The 22,964-nt window shown below is 58.0% G+C and overlaps 1 protein-coding gene across 1 annotated transcript; it reads right to left on the bottom strand.

Moving 5' to 3' along the window:
* Positions 1–1,342: 1,342 nt before the first annotated feature.
* KLHL20 (kelch like family member 20) lies at positions 1,343–20,102 on the bottom strand. Its single transcript, XM_056107380.1, has 12 exons — positions 20,083–20,102; positions 18,826–18,891; positions 11,001–11,574; positions 9,675–9,833; positions 7,590–7,684; positions 5,876–5,991; positions 5,161–5,344; positions 4,430–4,573; positions 3,498–3,631; positions 2,715–2,923; positions 2,169–2,275; positions 1,343–1,479 (listed from the first exon to the last, which is right to left on the bottom strand). The coding sequence occupies exons 2-12, from the start codon at positions 18,846–18,848 to the stop codon at positions 1,395–1,397; spliced, it is 1,830 nt and encodes a 609-aa protein (XP_055963355.1). The 5' UTR covers positions 18,849–18,891; positions 20,083–20,102; the 3' UTR covers positions 1,343–1,394.
* Between the last annotated feature and the right edge of the window lie 2,862 nt (positions 20,103–22,964).

Below are 22,964 nucleotides of genomic sequence, written 5' to 3'. Positions count from 1 at the left end.
CTTTATTTAAAAAAGTTATACATGCTAGAAAAAAGCATAAATGGTACATGTAAACAATTCTTACCAAATACTTGTTTTCTTTTCCTTGTGAAGGTGCGAATGACCGTTAATGTAAACACAAAAGTTGCTCATAAAACATTTCTGTAGCGGGGTGAGAAAGATTCTTACTTTTGACTGTGGTTAAAGTCTTACTCAAAGGCATTTTTTTTTTTCTCTTTTTCCTTTTAGTTTGGGTCACACCTGGCGGTGCTCAGGAATTACTCCTGGTGGAACAATACAGGATGCCGAGGACTGAAACGGGGTCGGCCGCGTACCAGGCAAGTGCCCTCACGGCTGTGTGATTCTCTCCAGCCCTCACTGAGTCAAAGACATCCTTGCAAAATATACTGCAAATAAAAATTCGTCTAGGAACACAGTGACCCCCAAAATTAAAAAAAAAAAAAGAAAAGAACTTTAACCACTGAAGTTAATTTCCTCAAAGTTTTTAATGTTTTGGCAGAAAAGTGCAATCTGTGAACTGGAACCAGGATGCCGGTGGCCCTGGCACCGTGGGCTGCCCTGTCCCTGTGGCCCAGGTGGACCGTCTCTCCTCTGGCCGCTCCTCAGTGGGGTGTCGCTCTGGTCACCTCTGTGTCCATGCACGGTGGCCCACGGCTGGGGGGCACATGACAGCCTTAAGAACGGGCCGGTGACTGAGGCGAGCGGCCACTTGCGAGCTGGTCACTTCGCGGAGGACTCCGAGGGGGCAGGAGGCCGGCAAGGAAGGAAAACAAAACAGGGGTGTCCGCCGAGGGCCCCGGGCACCCGGGTCCTGGTCTGTGACTTGACTTCCCTGCGTTGGGCTATTAAAGACCAGCTGCCTCCTCGTGTCTGGTTTTATTCTTTTCTTTGGAATTTTCAAGTCTCCTGGTGTCCTGGCGGCCTGGACGCGGGCCGGGCCCCGACTCCGCCCTGCCCGGTCGTGGAGGGGACAGAGAAGAAAGCACATGAGTGTCACAACTGGACCGTCCCCTGCCCTGGTCGGTCTTTGCCGACTTCAGCTGTAACTCAAAATAAAAGTTTGACTCCTTTGTTTTTTCCTTTCCTTCTTTTTTCTTGGTGGGCAGAAGGCTGAAGTCCAAAAACCGAACACCCCAAACCCCGCAAAACAAAACGTGATAAATTAAAAACCGAAAATAAATACTCTTCTGCACGGAACTGGGATCGCGCGTGCCCAGGCGGCCGGAGCAGGCGACGGGCTCCCGTTGCCCTCCACGTCTGTCTGTCCGTCCGTCCGCCCGCCCAGGCACCGCGACGGGGGTGATGGGTCCGAATGTTCTCCCGCGGCACGTGCTCGGTCGCGAGGGCAGAGTCCAGGGGCCCCGCGCGGGGCGGACACGCTGGCGCTCGCTGGTTCACCAGATGTGCGACTCGCAGTGTGTCATCTTGATGACGCCGACGCCGCCTCCCAGCCGGCGGTAGTTCATTCCGCCGTACAGCCTGCGGAAGGGAGCGCGCTCAGCGTCGACGTCTCCCGGGACCCAGTGCCACCCCAGACCACACGCCAGTGGGTCCCGGGCCGCAGCCCCTACATTCAGCTGTTAAGACAGCAAACGTTGGGGCTGGAGCTATAGCACGAGGAGGGCGTTGGCCTCGCACGCAGCCGACCTGGGTTCGATCCCCGGCATCCCATAGGGTCCCCCGAGCACCGCCAGGAGTGATTCCTGAGTGCAGAGCCAGGAGGAACCCCTGAGCATCGCCGGCACCCCCGGCCTGTCTACAACCAAGGCCGAGCCCTGTGTGTGCAGGGTTCGAGCAGGCAAACCACCCCTTGGGTCGGGGCTCAGCGGACCTTCCTGGTCACTTTCTAAGGCTGACCCTGCCCTGGGGGGACCAGGTTCCTGCCGTAGGTCCCCGTTCAGCCCCCAGCACGGCTCACACCTGATGGACCCCTCCTCCCAATAAAGAAAAAAACGGCGAGCAAGGAAATGAAAAGCAGCTTAATTTCCCCCAGGGCTAAATAACTGCATTCTCCCCATCCCCAAAGAGGAAACTGCACAGGTATAAGGAATCTCTGCCAGCTCCAAGGCCCTCGGGAGCAGCGTGCAGAGACGAGCAGAGGCTGCATCCCCGCCAGTGACCCCTCGCCGGCTACCCGCGCCCCCAGTCCAGGCTGGCCCGTGGCTTACCTCCACGTGTTGGCGTCAGGGTCGAAAACTTCAATGGTCTTCAAGTACGTTGTCCCGTCAAAGCCCCCGACGGCCATGAGCTGGCCGTTCACCACGGCCAGGCCGACCTGCAGGCCACACCCGGGCGCTGACCATGCGGCCACCCGGCCCCGCAGGCCTCCCCACCCTGGGTTTACCCTGTAGGGGCCAACGACGAACGGGCGCCAGCAGGGGGTTGGGCGATGTCCACGCACCCCCTCGCTTCGACAGCTCTGACCGGCTCCATGGCCGGGGCAGCGTTTCACCGAGTCAGGCCAAGTGGAAGGTTCTGGATCCCACCCCGGGAGCCTCAGGAAGGCACAGGCCCTCCACGGGGTCCGGGGAAGCCTGACCGGCCCCCGCAAACCAGTTGGTGGGGACAGGCGTGTCAGGTAAGAGCAGCAGAAGCTTCCAGAGAAGCAGCTGACCTGGAAGGAGTTCGCGCTCACCCCTGGCTAGCTGGGCAGGTCCCCTGGGCCACCAGCCTCGGGGGCCGCCCCCCTCCCGGGCGTGGCCCCGGGCACTTACCCCGCTGCGCCGTGACGTCATGGCCACCACCGGGGCCCACTGGTTGGTCCGGGGGTTGTACCTCTCGGCACTGCTCAGTTCCGTGGTGTCGTCCCGCCCGCCCACGGCGTAGATCATGTCCTGGTACACGGCGCAGCCCAGGTGCTTGCGGCGGGTGCCCATGGGGGCGATGGTATGCCACCTGTTTTCCTGGGGGCTGTAGCGCTCCACTGGGGGGGGACACACACAGGGACACGGCCGGTGACCACACCCACCCAGAAGGACCCGCACGCGCCACGACCGTCCAGCAGATGGGACCCGGCCCCAGCGCTGGTGGATGGTGTCAGGGACCCAGGGAGGGACCCAGATGGTGGCCTGGGGGCTGCCTCCATCCCGCCCCCCACCTCCCCCGTCCCCCGCACCGTGGCATGGACCCGGCTCACATGACCCTCCTCTAAGGCGGCTGAGGGTGTGGACGCTATGTCCCTCCCGGGCCAGGAGGAAGCGTTTCTTTTTTTTTTTTGCTTTTTGGGTCACACCCGGCGATGCACAGGGGTTACTCCTGGCTCTGTGCTCAGGAATTACCCCTGGCGGTGCTCAGGGGACCATATGGGATGCTGGGAATCGAACCCGGGTCGGCTGCGTGCAAGGCCAACGCCCTCCCCGCTGTGCTATTGCTCCGGCCCCAGGAGGAAGCGTTTCTGATTTGTGAAGTGACCAGGAATCCGGGGGCCATAATCCACCACTAGTCCTCTTGCTGCATATAGCCCAGCCGGGGGCGGGGGCTCTCCTGAGGGGACTGACCTGTGTTCAGGGGAGATGTGCCGTCAGAGCCGCCCACGGCGTACAGGAAGCCCCCCAGCACGGCCACGGCCACGCCGAGCCTCCGGGTGCTCATGGAGGCCACACGGGTCCACTTGTTCTCCTTGGGGTCATACCTGCGGCGACAGGAGCCAGAGGCCGGGTGTCGGGCAGGCGCGGGCAAGACTCCCCCTGGCCTCGGGGCCCCCCCCCCCGCCCACTGCAGGTTCTGCCCATCTGGAAAGGGCGCCCGGCGTCTGTGAGCGGCTGGGGGCAGCCGAGCGTCCCTCGGGGCTGTCCCTGGGAGCGCAAGTGACCCAGGGTGGCCTCGGCCCAAGTCACCGGGAGCGACCAGAGGCGCAGGGAGCACAGACACAGGCCCAACTTTGCAGGGACGCCAGAGACGAGCTCTGGGAGCTCCGGAACTGCCCCTTGGGGACCAGGAGGGTGACAGGAGCTGATGGCCAGCTGCCCATCAGGTTCCTCCGGGGGTGAGGGGGAGCCCGGGCACAGGGGGGAGGGGCGGCTTCTCCTTCCTTGTTCCCTCTCTCCCTTCGTTTCCTTCCTTCCCTCCCTCCCTTCGTTTCCTTCCTTCCCTCCCTCCCTTCGTTTCCTTCCTTCCCTCCCTCCCTTCGTTTCCTTCCTTCCTTCCTTTTCCTTTTTTGGGTCCCACCCGGCGATGCTCAGGGGTCCCTCCTGGCTCTGTACTCAGGAATCACTCCTGGCAGTGCTCGGGGGACCCTATGGGATGCCGGGAATCGAACCCGGGTCGGCCGCGTGCCAGGCCAACGCCCTCCCCGCTGTGCTATCGCTCCGCCCCTGCCACTGAGAACTTTCTTCTGGAAGGAAGCTGGGGAGCCCCAAATGCCCCAGCTGATTTCTTTCCAAAAACGCTTCTGAATCCTTAAAAAAAAAAAAAAAGCAGCAAAACTCACCTCTCCACAATGTTGAGACAAGACACGCCGTCCTGGCCCCCCACGGCGTACAGAAAGCCCCCCAGCACCGCCACACCCACGCTGGTCCTGCAGGTACTCGTGGGGGCCACGTCACTGCTCCACTGGTTGGTTTTGGGGTCGTACCTACCAAGGACAGAGAAGAGCGGCTTGTTCACTGCCACGGTGGCAGCTGCCGGTGTAGACAATCCCCCCCACCCCCAAAGGCTGCACCGTCCCGCTGGAGTTTCCCCCACGAAGCTGTGACCGGGGCCGGGAGTATGTTTCCCTCACGGACACTTCCGAGAATGTGCGAGAGCACCGGAAGTTCCCTGAGTCCCGGCCCTGATGTCTCCCATCTGGGCTGTGTCAATCCTCCAAGGCCTGCAGTGATGTTCTTCAGAGCAGATAAAAGCAACACACTCACTTTTTTCCTTTTTGTTTTGTATTTTTTGCTTTTTGGGTCCGACCTGGCGATGCTCAGGGGTTACTCCTGGCTCTGTACTCAGGGATCACTCCTGGCGTGCTCGGGGGTGGGGTGGGGTGGGGGGGGTGGGACACAGGGGGGTCCAGCCTGGGCTGCCCAAAGGCAAGGCCAGCGCCCTCCCCATGGTGCCAGCGCGTCATTTTTCTCCCTCAGCCGGGTTCTCCGCGTCCCCGGCAACTGCAGGGCACGTGATGTTCACTGGACTCATTCTCCCATGCAGTTCCCGGGCCCTGCCTACCCGCCTCACCTCTCCACGCTGTTGAGGTAGGAGGAGCCGTCGTGGCCGCCCACGGCATACAGCAGGTCGTCCAGCACGCTGACGCCCACGCCGCAGCGCCTCTTGCTCATGGACGCCACCATGCGCCACTCGTTGGTCTGCGGGTCGTACCGCTCCACGCTGGAGATGGCGTCGCCGCTGCACCAGCCTCCGACTGGGGAGAGCCGGGGTGGGGGCAGAGAGGAGGGGAGAGGAAGTTGGTGTGAGCCGGGGCCTGTGGGCCTCCCGCGAAGGTGGGGACGGGGGCCGAGCGCTTGGGTATCCCTAGGGGCAGCCAAGGCCGCAGTTGGGCCTGCAGTTCACTCGGTGGAGGCAGAGAGGCTGGAGCAGAGGCTGGAATGGAGGCTGGACCCCATCACCCGCCAGGGCCAGCAGCAGGAGGGCGGGAAGGCCCCCCAAATGGCCGGCCCCCGGGGGACTCCCTCGGGCACCCTCAGGGCTTCTGGGGACACCCACCCAGTGTGGAAGACACGGGGAGAAGGGGGTGCCCAGAGCAAGAGGCCACCCTTCCTGGACATGCAGGGTGTCCAGGAAGCTGGGCAACGGATGCCCCGGGTGCTAAGCCGGGCCTGGCCTCCCGCTCAGCCCAAGCAGACAATCCCCCATCTGTGGCGTGCAGATGCGTGGGAAGCGTGTGCGGGGTCCCCGCGACCGTGTGGGGGAGAACCCCAGGGGAGAGCCGCACCTGCGAAGAGAACTTCCCCGCAGCGGATGGGCTTCCTCGGCCGTGTCCGGGGCCCCTGCATCAGCGGTCGTTCTTGTGGCAACAGGAGATAGTTCTTGGCCTCGTCGACCAAGTCTCTGCGGGAGGAAACCCAAGCCTTGACTCCAGAGGGCCACGGTGCCACACCAGATCGAATCCCGGGAAAGGCTGAGGATCCCGGGACCAACCCGGCCCATCACTACCTCCCCTCTCGGCGCAAACTCTGCCCCCACCATCACTGAAAAGGACACGGTCCCCGCACGAGTCACAGTGCAGGTTCCCCGTCAGACTCGGAGTCGTGTCCCGTTTTTGAACACTAACCTGGTACTGCTGCATGGGAACTGCATTTTTTTTTGTTGTTGAACACTAACCTGGTACTGCATGGGTACTGCATTTTTTTTTGTTGTTGAACACTAACCTGGTACTGCATGGGTACTGCATTTTTTTTTGTTGTTGAACACTAACCTGGTACTGCATGGGTACTGCATTTTTTTTTGTTGTTGAACACTAACCTGGTACTGCATGGGTACTGCATTTTTTTTTGTTGTTGAACACTAACCTGGTACTGCATGGGTACTGCATTTTTTTTTTTGCTTTTTGGGTCACACCCGGTGATGCTCAGGGGTTCCTCCTGGCTCTGCACTCAGGAATCACTCCTGGCACCCCTCTGCTCCCACCCCTCTTTATTTATTTATTTTTGAGGGTGGGAAAGTTTTTGTCTTCTAAATGGGTACAGCATGAGAAGTCTCTGGTAAGTATTCTTGGTAATACAGTATCCTAATGCAAACGATCTGTTTGATTCACTTACGTTCTGTGGATAGTTTAGAGTCTTCAAGCAAATTCAGTGTGTTCCTTCATCCCTCTGAACATGTCTGCTCAATGATCATCTACTTTCTGTTATAAAGAGTAACTGATTCCTAGCGGCCGGAGCGATAGTACAGTGGGTAGGGCATTTGCCTTGCATGCGGCCGACCCGGGTTCGATCCCCGGCATCCCATATGGTCCCCTGAGCACCTCCAGGAGTAATTCCTGAGTGCAAAGCCAGGAATAACCCCTGAGCATCGCTGGGTGTGACCCAAAAAAGCAAAAAGCAAAAAAAAAAAAAAAAAAAAAAAAAAAAAAAAGAAGAGTAACCCATTCCTGCAGAATGAGGCCCAGGCCTGACCCAACATTTTTTTTTCTTTTTAAGTCATACCCGGCGATGCTCAGGGGTTCCTCCTGGCTCATGCACTCAGGAATCACTCCTGGTGGTGCTCAGGGGACCCTATGGGGATGCTGGGAATCGAACCCAGGTCGGCCGCGTACAAGGCCAACGCCCTCCCCGCTGTGCTATCCATCCACAATTCATTTTTTTAAGAGATGCTTTTGCTCTCTCTTTCCAAGTTTATCTGAAAGCCCCCAACCAAACTAATCACCAAACAAAGGAAGAAACAGCAGGAAGAAAGAGGACCCGGGTTCAGGGTTCATCCGAGGTGAGGCAGCTACAGGGGTGTGGTTGTCCTTCCACTTCCGAAGCAAGTGGGACTGCCCACCCCCAACTGGACGTCCATCCCCTCTTCCTCCTCCGCCTCCCCTCGAGCCCAGCCCCCAACAAGACCCTGCTGGATCCGGAGCAGCCTCGGTCCTGACGGACACAGTGGCCGGAAGCCGTGGAGTGGGGGAGGGGAAGGCCGGGGAACGCCGGGGCCGGCCATACCTGCACTCCTCGTCGCTCTTGATGAGGGGGTCGGAGCCCACAGTGCCCACCAGGAACTTGGGGCTCAGCAGAGGCAGACGCACGTGCTGGAGCACCTGGAAGGGAGCAGGTGCGTCAAGGCGGGTCTCTCTGCCGCGGACACAGAACCCAGCTCTCGGGGGCGCCCTGGCTGAATTAACAACATTACTGATGGCATCCGGACACGATGAAACCCACAGCCAGGGGCCAGGGTGACAGTGCGGCGGGCGGCTGACCCGGGTGTGGTCCCTGGCACCCCAAGGGCTCCCCCGAGCCCTGCCAGGAGAGATCCCCGAGCACAGCGTTAGGAGCAAGCCCTGAGCACCGCTGGGTGTGGCCAAAAAAAAAAAAAACCCAAAACTCAATTAAAGGAGTTCTAGCTGTGAGAGACACACCAACAAATCCCGGAACCCAGCGGCGCTTGGCAGAAATGCCTCTGGATTTTGCAATAGGCCACCTTCTCCGGGCCACTCCAGACAGGAGCCGGTTCCGTCCCTCCGCTGGTGCCCCGGGAAGCTCAGTGGCTGCCATCTTCCAGAACTCAATGGAAAACCCAGGTACGGGCCAGCAGTGACGTCACACGTTGGGCTTCACAGGATTGGGGAGGAGCTGGTCCTCCTCCTCCCCGGCCCCAAAAAGGACCCTGAGATGCCGCCTAGAAACGGCCCCCAGCGACCCATCAAGCTCCTTAATAGCCATCACCCCAGAGACACACAAATGAATCTTGGAACCTTTGAACCGAGTGGTTCTGGGTAGAGATCTCTCCAGACCCTAATTATTAAAATTTCAGAATTCCCAGAATTCCCAGACGGCAGCGTCTGGCAAACTCCCCGTGGCGTCCCCAATATGCCAAATACCAGTAACAACGAAGGGTCTCATTCTCCCAACTCTGAAAGAGCCTTGAATATGGCACTTTGTAAAAAAAAAAAATCTCAGGGCTAGGACGAAGAGACGTTACTGGGGCCTGCTTGAGGCAATCGACGAATATAATAACAGAATTCCCAAACTACATGGCCGTGAGATGCTACCCATAGCCAGCAACACAAAGCAAATTGTCTAACGTTGCCTTTTCAGCAGGTCTGAGTGTTGGGGGAAAATTCCGAATAATAATGGTGGGACTGGAGTAGAAATACTGAATGTCATCAAAGTAGAGAGAGAGAGTCATGTGGAAAGTTTCTGCCACACAGGAGGGGTAGGGTCGGGAAGCGGGGCATATACTGGGGTTTTTGGTGGTGAAAAAGTGCACTGGTGGAGGGATGGGTGTTTGATCATTTTATGTATGACTGAGACTCAAACATGAAAGCTTTGTAACTGTTCTCACGGTGATTCCATTAAAAAAAAAATCTCAAATAACGGTTACTAAAATAAAAATAGTATTTTTTTGTAGATAAAGGTTTTTAAAAAATTAATAAATCAAAGTGTTCTAGCTGTAAACTAACTAATTACAATTAAAAACCAAAGGAAAGGGGCTGGAGCGACAGTATTGTGGGGAGGGCGTCTGCCTTGCACACGGCCGACCCGGGTTTGATCCCTGGCACCCCTTGTGGTCCCCCGAGCACCGCCAAGAATGATTCCTGAGTGCAGAGCCGGGAGGAACCCCTGAGCATTGCTGGGTGTGACCCAAAAAGCAAGCAAACAAACAGAAAACAAAGGAAAACGGAAGCACGTTCCCATAACTGGAGAGAACAGGTCAGCCTCCGAGCAAGCAAGCCGCGTCTGTAAGTGCTCACATGCGAGACCCTAATGGTCACAGTGACATGGGCTGCAAACATTCCCTGCAGTGACCACCGGTGCCCCCAATCGCCCGTTTGTGATTTGGCATTTCGCAGCCGGAGCGATGGGAAGCGGAACAGCCGTGCTTTCGCTCTCCTTTGCTGTTTCTGCTCCTAGGTTCTGACTCGTGTGCTTTGGGTCCAAACCTGGTGCTGATGCAGAATAAAAAGGAAGCGGGGGCGGGCAGATGGCACGTCGGGATGGCGAAGTTTGGAAGCGCGTGCTGGCATCTCTCCCGACGGGCACTTTCTTCCGGGCTGAGGGAGGCAGACCGGGGGTCACCACCCCGCCTACCTGGGGGAGCTGAGGGCGCCGCTCCTGGATGCTGTACTTGACCCAGGCCATCACGGCGTTGAACACCTGCTCCTCGCTACGGACGTTGAGCTCGTCGCTGGATATTATGTCGATGAGCTGATTGGCCGGGAGCAACATGAACTCCTCACTCTCCATCACCTGGACCAGGGGAGAAGGAAAACCAGCCTTCCTGCTCACCAGCCCACTGAGATCCTCAAACTTCATTTCTTCCTTTGGCTGGAGCGATAGCACAGCAGGGAGGGCGTTTGCCTTGCATGAGGCCGACCCAGGCGACCCAGGTTCAAGCCCCGGCATCCCGTATGGTCCCCCCGAGCACCGCCAGGAGTGATTTCTGAGTGCAGAGCCAGGAGTAAACCCCTGAGCATTGCCGGGTGTGACCCAAAAAGTAAAAAACAAAACAAAACATGTAGAACATGTTAGTGATCTCTTATAGAACGGCTTAATGGCCCCTAGTTGAAATACAACAATATCCACACTCTTTCCTCTAAGGATACTTTTTTGGGTAGCATTTTCAGCGTTTTTTTTTCATAACAAACAATATAAAATATCTTATTTCGGCTCTGCTTTGGGGCAGGGATTTGGGTTCGGGATGGAAACGTCCGAGATATGGTGGTGGCGGGCCGGAGCGATGGTCCAGCAGGAAGGACATTCCGCCTTGCATACGGCCAACCTGGGTTCGGTCCCCGGCATCCCATAGAGTCCTCCGGGCACTGCCAAGAGTAATTCCTGAGCGCAGAGCCAGGAGAAACCCCTGAGCATTGCCAGGAAGAAAAAAAAAAAAAAGGCTGAGGCTGGAACTATAGCACAGCGGGTAGGGCGTTTGCCTGGCACACGGCCGACCTGGGTTCAATTCCCGGCATCCCACAGGGTCCCCCGAGCACTGCCAGGAGTGATTCCTGAGTGGAGAGCCAGGAGGAACCCCTGAGCATCTCTGGGTGTGACCCAAAAAGGGAAAAAAAAAATAAGGCTGAGGCTGGAACTATAGCACAGCGGGGAGGGCGTTTGCCTTGCACGCAGCCGACCTGGGTTCGATCCCCGGCATCCCATAGGGGTCCCCCGAGCACCGCCAGGAGTGATCCCTGAGTGCAGAGCCGGGAGTCAGCCCTGAGCATCGCCGGGTGGGACCCAAAAAGCAAAATAAATAAACAAATAAATGGGAAAATCACGGTGGTGGGATTGGTGTTGGAGCATCGAACGTCATCAAGTATCGGGAACTACTTGATACCGTTACAAATCAATCAATGAATGAATGAATGAGAGCCAGAACCAGGCTCAGGCGTCGGAGCGGCGGGGGCCCCGGCGCACCTCCTGGAACTTGTGCTGCGTGAACTTGTCGGCGACCCGCAGCAGCTCGTGACAGGAGTGGGTGTCGGCGAAGGCGCGGATGCCCAGGCAGTTGGAGGGGTCGAGCTGGCGCTTGAGGAACTCGCAGCAGGCCTCCTGGATCTCGGCCAGCTGCAGCAGGCAGGCGGCCGGCAGCAGCGTCTGCACGTTGCCCTCCTCCACGGTGATCTGCGACGTGTAGGCGAAGTCGATGAGCAGCTCCATGGCCCGCTCGTCGATGTCGCGGATGACCACCTCCGTCTGGCGGCTCTCGGCCAGCTCGCCCGTGAACATGGCCCGGAAGTAGGGGCTGCAGGCCGACAGGATGACGCGGTGGGCGTAGATCTTGCGGGCGCCCACCACCAGCACCACGTCGCACAGCTCCCGGTGCTTGCGCAAGAGGTTGATCACCTCCAGGGTCTGCCGCGGGTGCTTGTCGGAGATGTAGGGCATGCGGGCGGGCTGCGGGACCCCCTCGGGCAGCTTGTTGGGGTCGCCCAGGGTGCAGCGGCTGGTCACGTCCATGGCTGTCTCTCCGGGTCGGATGCTGGCACACCTGCCGGCAGGAGGGAGAGAGTGGGGTTGGGGGACAGGCGTCCTGAGCGTGACCCAGACAGACGCGCACAGACCCCCCCCCCCCCGGAGTGACCCCTTACAGACTCGCCCGAAGTCTCCCGGAGGAGAGGCCGGGGGCTGGCTAGGGGCCAGAGCACTGGAATGCGCAGGAAACGGAGTCAGCATTTTTTGGGGTTCCACCCGGCGATGCTCAGGGCTCACTCCTGACTCTGCACTCAGGAATCACTCCTGGCGGTGCTCGGGGGACCCTATGGGATGCCGGGAATCGAACTCGGGGCGGCCGCATGCAAGGCAAACACCCTCCCTGCGGTGCTATTGCTCCAGCCCGCGAGTCAGCGTTTACATGGACGAAATCCACCCCCCGGCCACCGTGTGTTCCCAGATCCCAACAAGAGCCCCCAGAACGCTATCGAGTCACATGAGGTGGTCCCACGTGGGCCCAGAGCTCACGGTGATGTCAGGGGTCACAGTTCTGTGGGCCCCGTGGGGCTGCGGGGGCTGGTTAAGTTATGGGGGGGAGGGAAGTGTCCCCAGGGTCAGGGGGGGCAGCACAGAGTCAGCCCAAGATCTGGGGCAGTCTCAGCTGTCCCCAGAGCCGCAGCACTGACAGGACCCGACTGAGCTGGAAGTCCCCGCCAGGGAGCGAGACCCAGGGAGCACTGTCCGCGGAGCAGACGCCATATCCCACGACACTGCTGGAAGACAAAGGAGCAGGGCTCTCCCGGGCCCGGCAGTGGTCTGCTTCCGGAGTCCCCTCCACTCGGGGTCCCCCGCCGGGTCTCTGGCCGCGGTCACTCTGGATTCTCAAGTAGTTTTGGTGAGTGCGAACCTCCAGCAGAAGCAGCGCTGGTGACACGACACTCTCAAGCCTCCCACGAAAGCCGAGCCGGGTCAGGCTCCTGGGGACACCCACACCTGATGCTGCCCAGGATGCCCAGAAAAACCAACCGCTGGCAAGCACGGCACCTGCCAGGCGGGTCCAGGCCTCCTGCTGTGGAACTGACACCGCGCCGGCGTCTTTCTTTACTGTCACCTAAAGAACTGAAAAGGGAGACAGCGGGCCGGAGCGACAGCACAGCGGGGAGGGCGTTTGCCTCGCACGCGGCCGACCCGGGTTCGACCCCCGGCATCCCATAGGGTCCCCCGAGCACCGCCAGGAGTAATTCTTGAGTGCAGAGCCAGGAGTCAGCCCTGAGCGTCACCGGGTGTGACCCAAAAAAGTAAAAAACAAAACCAAGAAAACCGAGATCGCTGGGTTCATACCACCTTTTCCCTTAAGGAATCTGGACGCTAAGTCCCGTTCCTTGGCCTTTTCTGTGAAAAGCGGGCCACAGAGGGCAGGAGACGCAGCTCGGTGGTTTATGTTGCCCTTGGGTAAGACCCCATGGGGGTGAGGGGACAGACGGGCTCATGGACCCTGCCTCTGGGCCACCAACCACCTTTCGGGCTGGGCTCTTGCAAGAAATTCTCCTGGGAGCGGGGGGAGAATCAGTCTCCATGCAGTCCCCCGCTACAATGATCCCACACTTGGGGTCACGACTGAGGTCTGCACACGGGCGCACAGTGGAGAAGCCTCCCCCAGGGAAACCGCCTTGGTGACAGGGCACCTCCCGGCCAGGGAAGGGGCGGGCTTCTAAGTGACAGCTGGGGGAGCCCATCTCGCTGGCAGTTTCCCCGAGGTGGGCAGTCCTGACCCTGGGAGGCACTGAATGGATGAGGGGGCAGCTCACCGCCCCCACCCCGTCTCCCGGTGGGTCTTGCTCTTCCTGGGCTATCCTGGGACACGTCCAGGCTTTTCGTCTCTGCTTTTTTTTTGTTTGTTTGTTTTGCTTTTTGGGTCCCACTCGGCGATGCTCAGGGGTTTCTCCTGGCTCTGCACTCAGGAATCACTCCTGGCGGGGCTCGGGGGACCCTCTGGGATGCTGGGAATCGAACCTGGGTCGGCCGCGTGCCAGGCAAACGCCCTCCCTGCTGTGCTATCGCTCCAGCCCCATGTCCAGGCTTTTCTTGCTTGCATGGTGGGTTGGTGGGTTCCTCCCTCCCCCCTATGCCCAAGGGCGTGCCAAGCTCACACCTCCTTTTCTCTCCATCCGTGCCTGGGTCTCTGTCTCCTTCTCTCAAAAGGCATCTCTCACTACCCCCATGGGGACGCCCCATACCGACCTCTTTATAAGTCCCTATCTGGCTTCATATGCCAAGTGGAATGCAGGTGCCTGGGAAATGTCATTCTCTTGGTCACTGCATCTACAGTGATGCCCGAGGCCGGCGCTGACCAAACTCTCAGGAAATGATGTGCCTCCCCCCACCCCCCCCCCCCCCCCCCCCCCGCCAGTCTAAACTAGCGCCTCCAAACTTTCTCATCAAGTTCTCAGGAACTAATACCCAGTTTCTGGCCGAGCAAACCACAGGTTCCAGCCTCTGCACCATCATTTCGCAGGTACGATCTCGGGCCAATGACTCACTCTCTCTAATGCCAAGGTACATCCAAGTGACTTACTCTCGCTAGTCCTCAGGTTCATGTGTCTGAGGTGGGGATAATGACACCTGCCCCGCAGGGAGTGAAGGGAGGCCCAGAGCATGGCGGGGGTGGGGGAGGAAGGAGCTCTGAAGGGTGGGCACAGAACCCAGGGAAGAGGGGGCAGCCCCGGGGCACGAGGGCAGAGTCAGGAGCTCACCTCGGGGGCCTGTTTTTCGGGGGGAGAGAGCAGTGTGGATGGGGTGCAGGCAGGGTGGGTGCAGAGGCCTGTCTAGGCGAGGGGGTACCCCCACTGTGCCCCCAAGACAGCCGGCCAGGCATGTGGGAATCAGGGAGTGGAGCTGGCGGGGCCCCGGAGAGCTGCCTTGGTGGGGGTCTCTAGAGATCTCTAGAAGTCTCTAGAATGTTCGGTTGGAAACAGGCCTGAGGCTGCAGCGGGGGCTGACCCCCAACGAACAAAGAGTAGGACTCAGCTAAAAGCACCAAGGTCCCCTGGGCCTGGCTGGTTGAGACTGTCCAGGGCTGAGACTGTCCAGGGCGTCTGTCCGCACGGGTCCTGAAGACCCGCCCACAGGGGCACCGACTGCCCTGCCCCCTGCTTCCGGGAACCACGAGGGGAGGGTGGGGGCCTTCTCCAGGACCAGAGCGTCCCCGCCCCACGCCAGCTGCCGCTCTCTGCCAGCTCAGGCTGGGGACCCACTGGGCACCCACAGTGGCGGCAGAACCGGCCCGTCCAGGTCCCAGGAAGTGGCTGCTGAAGTGGGTGCAGTGAAAGTCATGAGAACTGGGTGAGCCGAGGAGGTGCAGGGAGGGAGGGGCCGGGCCGTGGCCATGCTCGCCAGGATGCGGTTCCAGCCCCTCCCTGAGCAAACAGCCTGCCCCTCCCCCCTGGAAAGGGGCCAGTGGGCTCCCAGCCCGGACCCACTCCCTCATCTTCTACCCCACAGGCCTCCGTCGAGGGGCCCAGTCCTGAAGTGGCCCCGAAAATGGAAAGTCAGGCACGTTCCCTAGCCCCCAGTCGCACTCCTGACACTGTGCATTTTTAAATTATTATTATTTTTTTTCTTTTTGGATCCCACCCGGTAATGCTCAGGGCTGACTCCTGGCTCTGCACTCAGGAATCACTCCTGGCAGTGCTCGGGGGACCCTATGGGATGCTGGGGATCGAACCCGGGTCGGTCGCGTGCCAGGCAAATGCCCTCCCCTCTGTGCTGTCGCTCCAGCTCCCGAATCCATGTTTTAATCTGGAAACTCGGACGGTCGAGCTCGAGTGTCACCTCTAGGGCCACATGCGTCCCCGCGTTCCGCGTTTAAAGCGCTAAAATCCGACTCCTCTGGCGGTCGATTCCGTGCCTGGCGCCTCTGGGCCAAACCGGCCCCAAGGTCAGGCAGGGCACAACTGTCCCTCACAGGGAAACGTCCCAGATGGCTTAAACGTCTCAAAGGGCCTGGCTGACGCTGGCACTCATGAACAATGGAACACTGTGGCACTGCTTCCGGGGGCTCGGACCCCAACCTACGAGATAAGGGTCAAAGGCAAAGATGCATGAGCCCATGCAGGAGACGCAGGCAGCAGTGCCCGTGAGACGAGATGACCCGCAGAAGCCCACCCGGGTCACGGCGCCCAGAAAGCTGCCAACTGCGGGGTCTCTGCAGAAGGGCACTAACCCAGGAGCTGGGCACTGGCCTGACATCTGTTTCTTTCTTTTCTTTTCTTTTCTTCTTTTGTTTGGGTCACACCTGGCTCTGCACTCAGGAATTACTCTTGGCAGTGCTCGGGGGACCCTATGGGATGCTGGGAATCGAACCTGGGTCGGCCACATGCCAGGCAAACCCCCTCTCCACTGTGCTATCACTCCAGCCCCGGGTGTCTGTTCCTTTATGGACAATTCTACTGCAGCTCTGAAGGTTTTTGGTTTTCTTTCTTTCTTTTTCTTTTTTTGCTTTTTGGGTCACACCCAGCGATGCTCAGGGCTGACTCCTGGCTCTGCACTCAGGAATTACTCCTGGCAGTGCTTGGGGGACCCTATGGGACGCCAGGAATCGAACCCGGGTCGGCCGCATGCCAGGCAAACCCCCTCTCCACTGTGCTATCACTCCAGCCCCGGATATCTGTTCCTTTATGGACAATTCTACTGCAGCTCTGAAGGTTTTTGGTTTTTCTTTCTTTTTTTTTTTTTTGCTTTTTGGATCACAGCCAGCGATGCTCAGGGCTGATTCCTGGCTCTGTACTCAGGAATCACTCCTGGTGGTGCTCGGGGGACCCTATGGGATGCTGGGAATCGAACTCGGGTCGGCCACATGCAAGGCAAACGTCCTACCTGCTGTGCTATCGCTCCGGCCCCAGCTCTGAAGTTTTGTCTCGTGGGCACATATTGGGAGTTCAATAAGCGAAGGCAGCCAAGCTTCCGCCACGCGAACCCCTGTCACAGCCACTCGGGCTACTTCCTCTTCCTAGATTTGGGGGCCAGGGCTGTGCGGTGCAAAAGTCTGCAGATACTGCCAGTGGGTCAAAGAGCCAGGTGGCAACTGTCCGGTGCCAGGGAGGCAGAGACACCGCGGGCACCGAGACCCAAGGGCACCCACCTGCCGGGAGGAAGGACGAGCATTCAAAGCTGCTCCCCCAGGAGCGAAGGACAGACTGGACGTCACTGTCTGGACATTGCTCCTCCGTCACAGACACAGAGGCCGGAATGACAGCCCAGCCGGGCCGGGGCAGGGCAGGAGGACAGCAGCTAACGGAGATGCAGGGGCAGGCAAAACAGAGGGAACAGCAGGCCAGGCTCTGGGCAAGGCAGTGACCCAAAGAACAAGGCCAGGATCCTCGAACTGGCCGGTTACGTAATAAAACGAGAGATTAAGTCCTTTATGCGGAAATTACTGATAAACACCAAGTTCCCCACCCTGCCCTCTCCTTAAAAAACAAAAACAAAAACAGAACAAGGGGCTGGAGCGATAGCCCAGCCGGGAGGGCGTTTGCCTTGCACGCGGCCGACCCGGGTTCGATTCCCAGCATCCCATATGGTCCCCCGAGCACCGCCAGGAGTGAGTGATTCCTGAGTGCAGAGCCAGGAGTGACCCCTGAGAATCTCTGGATATGACCCAAAAAGCAAAAAAAAAAAAAAAAAAAAAAAGCAAAAAAAATAAATACTACCAAGCTCTTATTCTTTTTTTTTTTCAAGCTCTTATTCTAGCAATTACATAAGCTATGATGTTTATGGCAGCCGAGGAGAATGACCCATGCCTTTTGCAATCATATTAAAAGCAGAAGTCACCAAGCATGCCGAGTGTAATCTCTTCAGACCTTTTGCAATTAGATGGTTAACAGTCCCTGGATATAAACTAAGACGGTATCTTTTTTGGTTTTTTTTTAAACAATCATAACATCTTTTCAACTGGAGAGCATACAATTTTACAAGTATCTATTTCCAGTATTCCAGTCAATATTCCCAATATTATTCAGAAACAGCAGAGAAATAACACTGGGAAGAAAGCGAGGAACATTTGGGAACAGACACATATTCTGATCCATGCTCCTAGGAGTTAAGTTCTTGTCCCCATCAGGAAAGGATGAATAGCCTCCCTGGACCTGTTTATTTTTGATGTAAACATAACAAATCATCAGAGTTTAAGAAATCAGTTCTAGGGGCTGGAGTGATAGCTCAGTGGGTAGGGCGTTTGCCTTGCACGCCAGTTTGAACCCAACCCGGGTTCGATCCCTGGCATCCCATAGGGTCCCCCGAGCACCACCAGGAGTGATTCCTGAGTGCAGAGCCAGGAGTAACCCGTATGCATGGCCCGGTGTGACCCAAAAAGCAAAAAAAAAAAAAAAAAAAAAAAAGAAAGAAAATGAAAAGAAATCAGTTCTAAAAATGAAGTCATAAAACCAGACTCTTTTGTTGTAGGGCCAATTCTGACTATTATAACAAATATGTATATTATAAACGTATAACAAACAAAAAAAAAATCAAAGAGCTGTTCAACAAGATTGTGAAATAGCGTTACAAATTCTAGAGGCAGAGGGCCCGTAATTGGCTGCAGTTCCCACACCGTTCTACTTCTCTATGGACTAAGTTACTGTGCCAATATCTTCCCTCACTCTCAAGCAATCTTCCCTACAATGCGGCTATTTTAGTTAACCAAAAAAAAAAAAAAAACAACCTGCATTATTGAACATCAATGAAGCAAACCAAGCCGTAATCAGACAGGCAGTAGAGTTCTGTTTGCAAATAATCGATCATACTCACACGGCCAAAAGAGCCCCTTCGTTCTACAGAGAAATGAAGATGATCACACACTCACACAGTCTCCAAGTACAGTAAATGACCAGGACACAAGAAACCACCACACAGAAAGGAAAACTGTTAACAGCCACGCAGAAGCACTGCACCCCAAGAACGTGCGTTGCATTTTCACTCCAAGGAGAAAGTTCCAAGGACCAAGCGCCGCCCGGCCATCAGGAAGCCCGAGTCTCACCCCCCGGCACCCTGGAAACTGGGTGCAGCTGGGTGGCCCCAACCCCTGCAGGGCACAGCACCAGACTCTGCACAGTTGGTGGGGTTTGGACCCGGTGACCCCCGACCCAGACCCGCCACCCTCCCAAACTACCGTGACTCTCCTGTGTCTGAGTCACTTTAAAGCCAGAACCAGCGACTCCAAGGAGAATTCCTTAAGGCGGACACGCCAGTGGCCTCTTGGCCGCTTGCACAACGTCAAGACCCCCCAGCGAGGCCGGGACCCTGCCCAGGGCCTTACCTGCGCATTGGCTTCCCTTCCATGCACCGGGAAAAGGTCCCTCCACGCTCCAGAGCCGCACCTGGGGCGACAGCAGAGCAGGGACTTACCCGACGATGCCAGCCCGCACCCCCTCTAGATGCACCTGCTCCCACCACCGGGTCCTTGCAGCCACGGAAGGGGGAGAGGCTCCGAGCATCCAAGGGTCGCAGGGGGAGGAGGGGGGGCTACTAGGTGCATCCAAGGGTCCCACAGGGGGTGGGGGCGGGCTCGGTGCATCCAAGGGTGAGGGGGGGGCACTAGGTGCACCCAAGGGTTGCACGGGGGTTCTTGCACCCAAGGGTTGCATGGGGCAGGGTAGGGGTACTAGGTGCATCCAAGGGTCCCATGGGGGGTGGGGGTGGGGTGGTGAGGGCGGGCTTGGTGCGTCCAAGGGGGGGGCACTAGGTGCATCCAAGGGTCGCGGGGGGGGCACTAGGTGCACCCAAGGGTTGCACGGGGGTTCTTGCACCCAAGGGTTGCATGGGGCAGGGTAGGCGTACTAGGTGCATCCAAGGGTCCCACGGGGGGTGGGGGTGGGGTGGTGAGGGCGGGCTTGGTGCAAGGGTCGCACGGGCAGGGTAGGAGTACCAAGTGCACCCAAGGGTCGCACTGGGGGGGGGGGGCTCGGTGCATCCAAGGGTCGCACGAGGCAGGGGGAGGTACTAGATGCATCCAAGGATCGCACGGGGGGGGGGGGATGCTCGGTGCACCCAAGGGTCGCACGGTGGGGGGGGGGAGGGGAGCTCGGTGCATCCAAGGTGCACCTGGTGGGTGGGGGGTGGGGCGCGACTGGTGTCCCCTTTGCAAGACGGGGACCTGGAGCTCGCCCGCAGGGGGGCTGCCAGGGCTGCCAGTGACGGATGGGGCAGGAGCCGCGACCCCCCGGCTCAACGGATCAGAAAGCGGGGGGAGGGGAGGGGGGCGTCCCGGAAGAGAAGGCGCAAAAAGAAAAAAAAATCAAAACCGGTTTCTCCGCTGCTTGTTCCTTTTCTATTGTTTTTTAAAGGAAAACAAGCCCCAGCTCGGCTTGCAAGTGCCGGGCCCGGCTGGGGGCAGGGAGACCCCCGCCCGGGGACCCCCCCCCTCCCTCCCTCCCCTCCCCCGCGCTCCCCTGGGCCGGCCCGCGGGGGCCCCTTGGCCGCGACTGCAACGCCGGGGGGTCCCGGCCCGGCTCCCGCCCCGCGCCCCCCGCCCGGGCCCGCCCCCGGCCCGCAGCCCCCCGCCCCGCTCACCGGGCCCCGCGCCCACGCCAGCGCCGCCCGCCGCTTCCGCCCCGCCCCGCGCCGGCCCCGCCGGAAGTGTCCGCGCTCGGCCCCGCTCCCCGCCGGAAGTGTCCGCGCTCGGAACCGTCCCCGCCGGAACCCGCGCGGGCCCGGGAGGTTCCGGCCGGCTGCAGGGCCCGGTCCAGCCCGCCCGCGCCTCGCTGGGGCGCGGCCTCTGGGCGTTGCAGGCGGGGCGGCTGCAGACTTGGGGTCCGCGGGTGGGGCCCCTCGGGCGTGCAAACGGCCCGGGGTGCAGATCTATCTCATTGTTATTATTATTATCAATTATTATTATTGTTTTTTGCTTTTTTTTTCTTTTAAGTTTTTTGCATTTTGGGTCGCACCCGGAGATGCTCAGGGGTCACTCCTGGCTCTGCACTCAGGGATCACTCCTGGCGGTGCCCTAGGGGATGCCAGGGATCGAACCTGGATCGGCCACGTGCAAGGCAAATGCCCTCCCTGCTGTGCAATTGCCCGGGACCCTGGTGCATTTCCTTTTTTTTTTCTTTTAAGTTTTTTGCATTTTGGGTCGCACCCGGAGGTGCTCAGGGGTTCCTCCTGGCTCTGCACTCAGGGATCACTCCTGGCGGTGCCCTAGGGGATGCCGGATATAGAACCCGGATCGGCAGCATGCAAGGCAAATGCCCTCCCCGCTGTGCAATTGCCCGGGCCCCTGGTTCATTTCCTTTTTTTTTAAAGTTTTTTGCATTTTGGGTCGCACCCGGAGGTGCTCAGGGGTTCGTTCCTCCTGGCTCTTGCACTCCCCTGAGTGCACTCCTGGCCGTTGCCCTATGGGATGCCAGGGATCGAACCTGGATCGGCCACGTGCAAGGCAAACGCCCTCCCCGCTGTGCTAATGCCTGGCCCCTGGTTCATCGCTTATTTGTTTATTTATTTATTTTTGGGTCCCACCCAGCGATGCTCAGGGCTGACTCCTGGCTCTGCACTCAGGGATCACTCCTGGCGGTGCTTGGGGGACCCTATGGGATGCCGGGGATTGAACCTGGGTGGGACGCGTGCCAGGCAAATGCCCTCCCTGCTGTGCTATTGCCCGGGCCCCTGGTTCATCACTCTTCTTTATTTCTTTCCTTATTTATTGCTTTTTGGGTCACACCTGGTGATGCTCAGAGGTTCCTCCTGGCTCTGCACTCAGGAATCACTCCTGGCGGTGCTGTGGGGACCCTATGGGATGCTGGGGATCGAACCCGGGTCAGCCGCGTGCAAGGCAAACGCCCTCCCCGCTGTGCTGTCGCTCCAGCCCCCATCACTCTCATCACGCACTGTGACTTTAGTGGTTGTCCTGGTGGTCATGCCAGCTGACGGGGCAGCATCCTTGGCCTTGTGCAGAACTGACCATCCTTATGCTGGTGACCCAGAGTTGAGTGATGAGATGCCGGAGGGGATCTGAGGAGAACCTTGGGGGAAAGACACCCCAACTTAGTCTCTAGGGAATAAATAAATTCCATAGGGGATAAACTTTGGCACTTCTTGGACTCACTTTAGTATTAGGGGGAAAACTTTGTTTTCCCTATTTTTTTTTTTTTGGCTAGACTTAATTTTTCCATAGCACATAGCCACCTGCTTTTCACTGCATATCTAGAAAATGAATAGGGGGTGGAGGACACAGTTTTAGGAATGTCTGCCTCATACTCAGCTGATTTCCTGATAACTGTTCTACTCTCAGCATGAACTTCATCAGATTTTCGTTAGCTGTTCTTCACAAAGCATCAAAATAAATCTGTTATTTCTAAAATGGGAAAAATACCTTGAAACAACTTGTAATAAAGTCTCCTTTTAGTCTATCATTATGCTTGGTGTCTGTTGATGTTAATTTTGCTAGACTGGGTATAAACAGGATAATCCACTGGTTTTCATACGTATTTCTCTGATTATGTCAGCAATGAAGGTCTCTTTTCAAAATGTGACTTGATACTTGGTTTTCGCTTTTTTTTTCCTGTTTAGGTCACACCCAGGGATGCTCAGGGGTTCCTCTTGGCTCTGCACTCAGGAATCACTCCCGGCAGTGTTCAGGGGACCACATCGGATGCCAGGGATGGAACCAGGTCAGCCTAGTGCAAGGCAAGCATCCTACCCGCTGGACTATCCCTCTGAAATTTCTTGTCTATAACTTTATTATTACACACACACACACACACACACACACACACAAATCTCTGTAATAACCTTAACTTCTTCCATTACATGAAAATATGATCATGAAGAAAGTTAAAGACTGTTACTAACCCACGACCCTTTCACAGTCTGCCTTACTGCACGAGTGGTTCATATGAGCTACTCTGCTAAACACTAGGTAATTTGGGGCTGGAGAGGGAGCACAGCGAGTACAGCGTTTGCCTTGCACGCGGCTGACCCGGGTTCGATTCCCAGCATCCCATAGGGTCCGGCAAGCACCGCCAGGAGTCAGGAGTAACACCTGTGCATCGCCGGGTATGATCCAAAAAGAAAAAAAAATCCAAAAAAATTACTAGGTAATTCATAAACCAACCTGACTGAGGTGCAGGGGACACGTGGCTTGGCATGCAGGGACCTGGGTCCAATCCCCGGGAACTGCAGGATCCCCTGCACGCTTCCCTAAGTGGCTCTGAGCATCAGTGGTGTAGCAGTGTCCACGGCTCTCAGAAGGACACGCAGGGCCGGAGTACGATGATGGTCAGTCTTAGACTGACAAGCAGGGGTGGAAATACCGGCGCGCCTCCCCCGGCCAGTACCTCCGGACCCAAACTTCAGTTAACTGCAACTGTGTACAAGCAAAGACTGGCGACTCATCAGCCCACGGGAGCTAATCGAGACTTTCCAAGAGATGCAGTGACCCCAGGTGGGGACCCCGCGACGCGA

This window comes from Sorex fumeus, unplaced genomic scaffold (assembly GCF_029834395.1).
Source record: "Sorex fumeus unplaced genomic scaffold, SorFum_2.1 ptg000164l, whole genome shotgun sequence".
Classification (NCBI taxonomy): Eukaryota; Metazoa; Chordata; class Mammalia; order Eulipotyphla; family Soricidae; genus Sorex; species Sorex fumeus.
Note: the sequence above shows the minus strand (reverse complement) of the source record. Positions and strands in the feature narration are given on the sequence as shown.

Coding starts and splice junctions, on each gene's coding strand:
- KLHL20 (XM_056107380.1), bottom strand. CDS start 18,848: ATGGAAGGGAAGCCAATGCGCAG. Junction 4,574..5,160: donor TACCTCAACAGCGTGGAGAG/GTGAGGCGGGTA, acceptor TGTCCTTGGTAG/GTACGACCCCAAAACCAACC. Junction 2,276..2,714: donor TGACGTCACGGCGCAGCGGG/GTAAGTGCCCGG, acceptor TGTGGCCTGCAG/GTCGGCCTGGCCGTGGTGAA.